At 58.7% G+C, this 10059-nt stretch overlaps 1 protein-coding gene across 1 annotated transcript; it reads left to right on the top strand.

Moving 5' to 3' along the window:
* The first annotated feature begins 688 nt into the window (after nt 1-688).
* NT5DC4 (5'-nucleotidase domain containing 4) lies at nt 689-9811 on the top strand. The gene is given in 17 exon segments (XM_012656762.1): nt 689-783; nt 1451-1524; nt 1621-1738; nt 1825-1920; nt 2132-2223; nt 2333-2390; nt 2715-2808; nt 3013-3066; nt 3312-3395; nt 3680-3712; nt 4356-4463; nt 4748-4814; nt 4915-5085; nt 5761-5812; nt 6213-6273; nt 8646-8789; nt 9758-9811. Coding segments are annotated over 17 exon segments (1455 nt in total).
* Nucleotides 9812-10059: the final 248 nt, after the last annotated feature.

Below are 10059 nucleotides of genomic sequence, written 5' to 3' on the forward strand. Positions count from 1 at the left end.
TGTGCTACCTCGTCTAAGTCTTTCTGCTGGAGGCAGGTCACAGCTCTGAATGGAAGTCACTGCTTTGTAGCAGTGGCGTGGGCCCCGGGGCGAGTTACAGCTCTGCACTAACCCCCCAGTTGCTCAACGCTTTCTATATCCCTTTCTCTCTTCCCCCGCCCCCATTCTGAGACCCCAGATGTCTGCCCCTCTTATAGCTCTTGGCATGCTTCTAGCAATGTCTTCTTTCAATGGCCTTGAGCTGGGAAATTTGATAACCGAATGTGTTAGAATTGTGTATAAAGCAAGAGTACTGAGTTATTTGTTTATTTACCAAAGCCTCTTTTCTTTTTCAAGCACAGAACCTCCTGCCTGTGTAATTCCTATGCTTGCTCCATTCTGGGCTCTCTGCTACCTTCCAGGCAGTTGAGGTCCTTGGATGCACAAGCCCGGGACATAGAGGTGGCACAGTGCTGGCAAATTGTCTTTCCTTGGTCCCTGCTGCTTTCTCTTTTGAAGAAGGGACGAGATGCCAGACACTGTCCTGGATGACTCCTCCTTCAAAGGGGCCTGGGGGAGAGGGGCCACAGGGTGGGGCCTGCTGGGTCAGTGGTGTCTATGGCCTCCTGGGGAGAGGGGTGCAGCTGGGCCCCACTGATAGTGTGCAGGAGGCTGGGGAAGGGAAGGTCGCCTCTTACTCCTGATGGCCATGGCCAGTGTGCACGGGACAGCTCCACGGGAGCCCAGCCGGGGGCCTGAAGGCCTGGTCTCCTCCCGAGGTCTGACGAAGGACTGGCACCAGAGGTGAGACGGGCACTTTAGGTGGGGTCGGGGGGTCTCACCCTGCAAACACCCCACAAAACACAGCAGCACACAGTGACTTTTTAAATACACAGACATGGGGACACCCAAAATGCAGACAAGCACTTGTGCTCACAAGGGACACCCTTCTATAGGTGGCAGTGTCCCCTCAGGTGGAGACACTGACAGCATACACGCCGGCAGGGAGTCCCCTTCACTTCCTCCCCACCACAACGATCTCTCTCCCTCATCCCTGACATGGTGTCATGGGCTACCCAATTCTGACAAACACGTCATCTCTGAACTTGGACACGAGGACCCTGCTTCGGAAAGTGACAACCCCCACACTGACAATCACTCATCCTCACACACGGGGAACACGCCTGCATGGGGGGACAGCGAGCTGCTCATTCTCTGTACATACGCAGACACACGCTTGCACACGCACTCACACGCGCTCATGAACACACTTGCACGGACATGCCCACGCACTTGCGCTCAGGGACACTTGGGCTAGAGGAGGCCCTGGCTGGCCTGTCCCCCACCCCATGCTTTCTGCAGCTGCAGGGGTGCTCTGCCCCCTCTGCTGGGTTTCCACCCCCGTGCTTTCTTGGATCTTGGACTTTGGGAGGCTGGCAGGCTGAGCCCAACATCCTCCTCTGCTCCCCAGGATTTTTGTCAACCGAAGCCTGGCACTGGGGAAGATTCATTGCTTTGGCTTCGACATGGACTACACTCCGGCTGGTAGGGAGGGCTGGACACAGCGTATTTGGGGCAGGGGGGAGCAGGGGATGGGCAGCCGGGCACCAATGGCCCTGGGTCTGCTCTGGCCTCTTGCAGCCTATAAGTCCCTGGCGTATGAGGCGCTGGCCTTCGAGCAGCTGCTGGAGTGCCTGGTGTGCATCGGGGACCCGCAAGAGATCCTGCGCTACACCTACGACCCGGCCTTCCGCACCAGGTGCAGGGTGGGTGGAGGCGCCTTCGGCCAGGCGGGAGGCAACTGGCCCTGGTGCCCCCACCCACAGCCCCATGCTGTCTCCCCAGGGGGCTGGTGTTTGATGCGCTCTACGGGAACCTGCTGAAGGTGGATGCCCATGGGAACGTGCTGCTGGGTGCCCACGGCTTCACCTTCCTCTTGGAGTAAGGGGTGGGGTGGAGGTGGCAGGCAAGGGGGAGGGGAGCATGCTCGCCATGGGGGAGCAGAGTGAGTTGGGGGAAGGGACTCAGATCACCCCAGACATCAGCTGGATTGGGGAGGTGGAGGCAGGAAGCAATGGCTGGGGCCTGATGGCCCCTGGGGGCTGCTGGGGAGGGGCATCGGCTGTACCCAGCTCCCCCCTAGACCTGCCAGGGTGGAGATCTGGAGCTTCTACCCTAGCAAGTTCATTCAGAGGGATGACCTGCAGCGGCTCCACATCCTCGACACGCTCTTCAACCTGCCTGGCGGGTGGCGGGTGGGTGGGGGGTGCAGGGAGGTGGTCCTCAGGGGCCCAGCTCTGGCCTGGCAGGTGGCTGCTCCCTGGCTGGCGACTGACTGGCCTCTCGCCACCAGAAACCTACCTCTACGCCTGCCTGGTGGACTTCTTTTCTGGCTGCTCCCGCTACACCAACTGCGTCCTGGGCCCTCCCCAGCCATGGGGTGACCCACAGGACACTGCCTCTGCCCAGGGGCCAGCCCCAAAGTGGCAGAGGCCCCTCCCGAGGGCCTTGGGGAGCTCCAGGAGCTCACTGCAGGGTGGCCTCCAACTCTGTAACCAGGGCTGCCCCAAGGGTGACCCTTAGTCCAGGATGATGCCCCTCCCAGGATGGCCCGGACACGAGCCCAGTGTAGGCCCCAGCGTGGCTGGAGGGGTCACTCTGGTATGGGCTCCAGGGTTGGTGGCCGCCTCAGGCCCCCTTATTGGCCTCCCCTGACCCCCCTTGGCCTGCCCCAGCTGTGACACTGGCTATCAGCATGGGAACCTCTTTATGTCCTTCCGAAGCCTCTTCCAGGATGTAACTGAGGCCATGAATAACGTCCACCAGTCGGTGAGTGGTCCAGGACCCCCGGACCCGTGGCCTGTGTGCCCTTGGCGCTCCTGGGCCACCTGCAGGCCTCCAGTTCCCGTAGACCTCTCACTCCTCTTCCTTGGAGGACCGTGGTCTGGGCTCTCCGGTGCCACTGTCCCCATCTCCCACACGTGTACACACACACACACACACACACACACAGAACTCTGCTTCCTCCTGCAGGGCTGCCTCAAGGAGAAGACCCTGGAGGACTTGGAGAAATACGTGGAGAAGGACGTGAGTGGCCTTAGACCCAGGGCCAAGGCCAGACCCCTGCCCCGGAGCAGGGCTGACCCCTTCCCTGGCCCCCTTAAGGTTTAGACAGAGCTCTGCACGTTGGCATTGCCCAGGCCTTCCTGCCTGGCCTGCAGCCCACCTGCCTGGGAGGCTGGGCTGGGGGTGGGCTCCCAGGAGGCTGGACCCTGAGAAGGGGATCCCAGGGCAGCTGTGGGAGGTCCTGCCACAGGAAGTCCCTGCCCCAGGCACGAATCCCCATCCTGCTGGGCAAGATGAAGGAGGTTGGGAAAGTGTTTCTGGCCACCAGCAGCAGCTACAACTACATGGATGTGAGTGCGTATTTTCCGGTGGGGGGGAGCTCCTTCCTGGCCCCAGGGACACGGAGGCAGTGCTGAGATGTGAGGGCTGGGGAGGAGCCGGGACTCTCCTGACTCTGCTGCCTGGCTGGCTTCTTGGGTTCCATGTCCCGGCCTTTCAGCCCCAGTGGAACGAGCAGCTGCCCCACCTCACACTCCCGTGGCCCTGGGGGGATGGCGGGTGAGGGCAGAGGCAGGCAGTGGGCCCCTGGCCTGGCTCAAGCCTGGTGCCCTGACCCCTGCCCTGTCCCCTCCAGGCCATCATGACCTACCTGTTTGGTGTCAGTGAAGTGAGCATCGTGTTTGTGGCCGGGGTGGGCTGCCCAAAGGGTGAGGCCAGGCTGTGATGCTCAGCGAGGGTCTCTCCCCTGCCCAGCCTCTCCCTGAGGAAGACCCAAGTGTGGGAGGGGCCTTCCCATGGCCGGGCCTCATTGGAACCTCCCCAGTGAGTAGGAGGCTGGTGACTTCAGCCCGGCCACAGGAGGAACCTTTGGGGAATGACCCATAAAGAGGCAGTCGGGTGTCTGGGGAGGGGGGTGGGAAGGGTGAGATGAGGGCATAGCAAGTCCAGGGGAGGGGCCTGCATGGCAGGGTCTGGGCCCTGAGAGTGACCAGGCATGTCTGGGTAGGCAGAGGGGCCCTCACTTGGTGCTATGTGTCCTTGGGTCGCTGCCTGCTCTGGGAGGAGCTCTGGAGGCTGACCCGAGAGCCACTCGATGTCCAACACCAACCCCCACAAATAGCTGCGAGCACTTCCTAGAGCCCAGCTTGGCTGGGGCCGATGGGCAGCGAGACTTCCTTTTCCCAGGCCGGGGAGATCTCATCCGGCTGGGAGGCAGGCGGGTGGGGTCAGCCATGACCCGGCTGTGGCAGGGGCCGATTTCCAGGCTGTGTGTGCCCTGGGAGCTGCACACACCCACGCCCGCCCCGCAGGCCGAAACCCCAGCCTGGCCCTGGAGGTCCTTCTTCGACCTGATCGTAGTGGACACGCAGAAGCCACGCTTCTTTGCGGAGGGGACGGTCTTGAGGCAGGTCAACACGGTAATGGCAGGTGCTGAGGGCAGGTGCTGAGGTCCTGTCCACTTCGACCCAGAGGCCACAGTTGGGGGAGGGGAGCCTGCCTGCCCCTTAGACTTGACTGGCCGCTGCAGCTGCCGCTCTGCCGGCCTGTCTGCTGGAGGCAGGGACCAGGGTGCTCGTTCAGGGCCCCTGCTGCCTCCCTCCTCCCACTGCCCGCAGTCAGCCCGCTGCTCCCAGCCCCCAGTCCCTGACCAGGGGTAGAAGATGAAGTTCTCCTGACTCCAGGGCACCCCTCTGCCCTCTAGGACTCAGGGAAGCTCTGTGTGGGCACCTACACTGGGCCCCACCATCACTGTGCAGTCTACTTTGGAGGTACCAGCTCCCACTCTGCCCCTGCTAGGAGCCCACGTCCCACCCCTGCCCCACCAGGACAGGAAGGGTGAGGCAGTGTCTGTTCTCCCTTGGTGGGCAGGTTTGTCGGATGTGGTGTGCGAGCTGCTTGGGGTGCGGGGGAAGGACATCCTGTACATTGGGGACCACATCTTTGGGGACATTCTCAAGTCCAAGAAGCGGCAGGGCTGGCGGACTTGCCTGGTGGTTCCTGAACTGTCCTGGGAGCTGGACATCTGGGCTCGGGAGAAGGGTGAGCCATGGGGGGAGGAGCAGGTGGAGGGCTCTTTTGTCGTCTTCCTCCTTTCTGCTGGAGGGTTAGTAGTGACCAGGAATCTTGTCCACTCTGTGGCTTATGAGGGAGGATCTATTTTATGCACAAGGAAATAGAGAGCCAGAGAGGTTAAGCGGCTTGCCCAAAGTCACACAGCCGGGAAGGGGCAAAGCTAGGACTCAAATCCTCATCTCCTGACTCCAGATTTCTGTGGCATTTCCGCAGCCTGGGGCTTCCTTTCTCACCTGACCGCACCGTCCCCACCTGCCCTGAGGACTTGTAGTGAGTGGAAGGTACACACTCCCCTACTGGGAATGACTCAAAGTCATCCTCAGGGTTGGGGGTTGCTATGAGCTCAGACAATTTGGAGTTTGTTCTAAGAGTTGAGGCTTTAGGTCTGAGTCATTGCCATGTGACTTTGGGAAGGTCACCTGACTCCCTCAATGGCTTCCTCACCTGTCCCATGGGGCCTGTGGGGCCTGGACTGTCTGTTCTGCTCTGGGCAGAGTCTCACCTGATGTAAGGGTCTCGGATGTTGTGCACACAGCTGGGGGAGGGAAGTCCCCAGCTGGGCCCAGCCAGACAAAGGCAGGCGGGGTCACTGGGTGACCCGGGCTGTCACCCACACCCCACTGTCCCTTGTCCGGTTTCCAGAGTAGTTGGAGCAGCTGAAGAGGCTGGACACGGACCTGGCGGACCAGTACCAGTGAGACCCTGGCCTTTCTGGGGGTGGGGGTGGGGTGCGAGGAGAGGGATGGAGGGGTGACAGCTCATGTCCAGGCCTGGTGGCAGGGCCCTGGCCACGGTGGTCAGGAAGTCAAGAAGACCTGCTTCAGGCTGGGTTCCCTAATGAACTGGACTTGGGAACCCCTGTGACCCCCGTGGGACTGCCCATGCTCTGTGACCTCTAGGCCTTTCCTCCTAAGCATGCAGCACCGACTCAGGGGCCTGCCCTCTCACGCACGCGCACACGCCCAGCCCAGCACCCCACTGCATGCCCACGTGGTGTCCTCCTCATGGGGTGTAGGGCATGGGGTGTAGGGAGGTTATGCCTGGGACTCTGCTCTGCTCCCCTCCTCTTGGGTCACGTGGCTGTTTTGCTCCAGGCACACGGATGGGAGCAGTCGTGGACTGCAAGTCATCAGCTCCACCAAGAGGGAGATCCAGGTGACAGCTGGGAGGCAGACCAGGATGGCTGGCCTGGCAGAGGCTGCTTTGTCCTGGGTCTGGGGCCCAGTTACCTGCTTCTGCCCAACCTCCCTGAGCTCCCCATGCCTTGTCAGCCAGCGCCCTCTGCTGGCCGAGGCCCAAAGGACTGCAGTGTGCTCTTGAGGAAGGGCCGAGTTGAGCCTGTTTGCCGGCTTGCCTGCTGTCCCTGAGTCCCCACCAGTAACCCTTCTTGAGAAGAGCATACCTGCTGGGGTGGGTCCCCAGGTAACCAACTAGCCAGTTCTGATCAACGTCTGGGATCTGCCAAAAAAGGGGCTGAGGAAATGTGATTTAGAGCTAGTGAGCTGAGGGTCTTGGGAAAAGAGAAGAAAGGAAAACATTCCTTTGTGGCATTACTGACCAGCCACCAAAGCTGGGGGTTCCCACAGGCCGGACAGGGCAAGGGAGTCCGGCCACCTGTCTATCTCAGCCAGGCCCAGCTGGGACCAAGAACAAAGGGTCTTTGCAGAGCCTTTTGCAGGTTAGAAAGCGTAAGGCACATAAAGCACAGCCATTCCGTCATCCCCACAGCCTTGTGAGGGGACTGGGCAGGGATCGTCACCTTTATTTTACAGATGAGGAAACTGAGGCTCAGGGAGGGTCACCCTGGCTCTAAAAGCAGGGCCTGGTGGTGGGGAGAGGACCTGCCAAGGGAGCAGGAAGGGACTGGGGGCGGGGGCCTAGGGGTGGGCTGGGGACCTTTGCCAAGTCCTCTGCTGGGCCATCAGAGCGAAAATTAGGCTGCGGGTTTAGTCCTGGGAGGTCTTCTGTCCCGGTCCAGGCAGGTAACTGTGAGGGAGGCCCAGAGTCGGGCCTGTGGCAAAGCGGAGAGCTGCCCACCTCCGAAAGCACAGTGTGAGGCCGGTGGGTTTAAATCATGTAGCTCCTTCCCTTCAGGTGGGCACAGGCCTCCATGTCCCCAGGTGGGAGACTCAGGGAGGGAGTAAGTGAGGGCAGGCTGGGCTCGCTCCAGCGGGGGGTTACTCTCAGGGCTGGCGGCCACCCCTGGGTGGTGCAGGGTAGGTGGGCTGGGATCTCATTTCAGTGTCTGCTCCTCTGGCCAGAGGGTCACCCGCGAGCTGGATCTGTGCTACAGCACCATGGGCAGCCTGTTCCGCTGTGGTTTCCACCAGACGCTCTTCTCCAGCCAGCTGATGCGCTACGCAGACCTCTACACTGCCACCTGCCTCAACTTCCTGCACTACCCGCTCAGCTCGCTGTTTCGGGCAGCCCCGCAATTGGTGGGTCCCTCACTGTCCACCCCAGAGGGACTCACTGGTCCCCAGCCCAGCCTGGACCAAGTTTGCCAGACTCAATTTCCCACCCCCAGACACAAGGGCCTTGCAGATAACTGTCCACGCCCTAAAAAAATGCACGGGAGGCGTTAATGTGATAGAGATGAGACGCCTGTGCTGGGGAGGCTCCTCCTGCTTTAAATTGAGACCACACTACCTCATCGTTTCCTTGGTAGAAATGAGACCAGTTGCAGGGAGGAAGGCACTGTCCTACCGTCAGTAAGCACACAGTGACTGCCCAGGAGGCGGAGGAAGCAGCGGATGACACAGTAAACACCCGGCTGGTTTTCCTCTGGGAGACGGAGGATGCTCGGGGGTTGAGATCAGGGAGGTAGAGGCAGCCGTGATGTCACTGGGCAAGGGTTGGTGAGAGCTGAGCATGCAGATCAGTCTTCCAACAAAGCATCATTATTTCCGTGTTATAAGATGCACAGTCTGCAGGGGAGGATCTGGACTTGAAACCAGGTCTTCAGGGCTCCCTGTCCCCTGCTTTCCCTGCCGCCTTTGGCTGCCTTCCAGATGTTCGAATGGGGAAAAACCATTTATTGTCTGCTATGTTTCCTGCACTGGGCTAGGTGCTTTTCATCGATCATGTTTAATGCTCAGTGTAACTCAGCAAAGTAGCTTTTATTATCCTCATTTTGCCATTGGCTAAATGGAAGCACAGAGAATCTGTAACTTGCTGTCACACAGTTCGTGGACCCCAGAGCTGGGATTTGAACCCAGGGCTGTAGAACTCCAGGGGCACTTTGTCCCCTGCACTGTGCCCCCATAGGCTCTCACTTGGCACCCCCCTTGGCAAAGCTGGGGGTCCCAGGCATAACCATTCATACTGTTAGACATCGCTGCCAAGTAGAGATGAGACAGGTGAAAAGAAAGCACCCCCAGGGACCTTTAGTCTGCAGTGCCGGCCTGGGGTTTTTGAGGAAGTAAAGTTGGCTGCTGTGGGTGGGGGAGTCTCCGCACCCCTGAGGAACCTTGGATGGCCTCACCAGTGATGGAGCTGCTCCATCTCCATCGCTTTTGTCCCTACAGATGCCACATGAGTCAGTTGTGGAGCAAGAATGGGCCAGTCTGGCCCCCACCTCCTGCCCCCTCCCCTGCAGCCAGAGGGGGAGTGGCTGGGAGGGGCTCTGTGGCTTGGGGCTCCCGTGGGCTACAGCAGTGGTTCCCAACAGGGTGGTGTCACCCAGGGGGCACTTGGAAATTTGCAGGGCTTCCTTCTTGTCTTCAGGTGTAGTCATTCCTGAGTATTTATGTAGAAATACATATGATTTTATTGTAAATTGCTTTTATTTCTCCTTTGTTATAGTTAGAGTATTATACTGATTTTTAAAATTATAGAGATGATAATTATCTATGAATTTCAATGCAGGATAGAAAAGGGGAAATTAAAGTATTTGTTTTTAAAGTGGGGCATTGGGTTGGAAAGGCCCACAGGTTCTGCTCTGCAGGGGTTAGCTGGGCCCTGCACCCCACACACCCCCACTAGCTGATCCATTGTACCAACCCCTCCCCTCAGGGGGAGGTTGCGGACCAGGACGGGCACCCTCCCAAGCCGACTTCCTCTCCTGACAGCCTTTATAAACACCCATGAGTAGCAGCTCTGCTTCAGAACCCTGAGGCTTTGTGCTGCCTGACCTGCCTCTGAGCTGAGACTTGAGTGGCTGCCTCGCTCCTCTCCTCCCTGGGTTCTACATCCCCAAAGCCTGCCTTAGGGTTCCTGCTTCTACCCTGGCTTCCCTGGGGCTCACTTTTTTAAATACTCATCGCATAGGTTCCCTTTAGCTAGGTGGTACCAGGCACAGTGTGTGTTCTTTCAACTAGTGTTTATGGAGCACCTCGGCAATGTTAAAAGATGAATCCTAAGCCACTTTACTCCTGCCCAGGAGAAGCTCAAAATTCAAGTGCATTCATAACTTTTAATCAGTGGTTTGCAACTATTTTTCTATCCCAGCCCACCAGAGGGCCAGACGCACTCCTGTCAGTAATGGTGGGCTCTCCGGGAAGGGTGTGGATTGACCCCTCTATGTCCTCACCCCATCCAGATCCATTAGGGCATTTTGACACATTTCCTGCCCTGGCTGGGGGCCTCTGTGCGAACTTGGGAAGAAAGTTTCCATAGCCATGTTCTTTGTTTCCTACAGGAGGAGGGCAAACAGAGAGCTGAGGACCAGGAAGGCTGCATTCGGGACGACTGAATCCCAGACGCTGGCCAGCATCATGAGTCATCTACTTGAGATATTTTTTGGATAACAGAAGTGTGGAAGAAGGAAAAAGCAACTGTATTGAAATCTCCCAAATGTAGCAGATTTAGAGCCCGTGAGCACTTGTTTTAGGGAGGATGCATGCATTAAAACACAAAAAGTCATACTCATGATTTAAAACCTTGACTCTTCAGTTTGTTAGAAGATTCTCTGTGGTATTAAGCCCTGGCCCTTCATTGTTC

This window comes from Propithecus coquereli, unplaced genomic scaffold (genome assembly GCF_000956105.1).
Source record: "Propithecus coquereli isolate 6110/MARCELLA unplaced genomic scaffold, Pcoq_1.0 Scaffold519, whole genome shotgun sequence".
In the NCBI taxonomy this organism is placed as follows: Eukaryota; Metazoa; Chordata; class Mammalia; order Primates; family Indriidae; genus Propithecus; species Propithecus coquereli.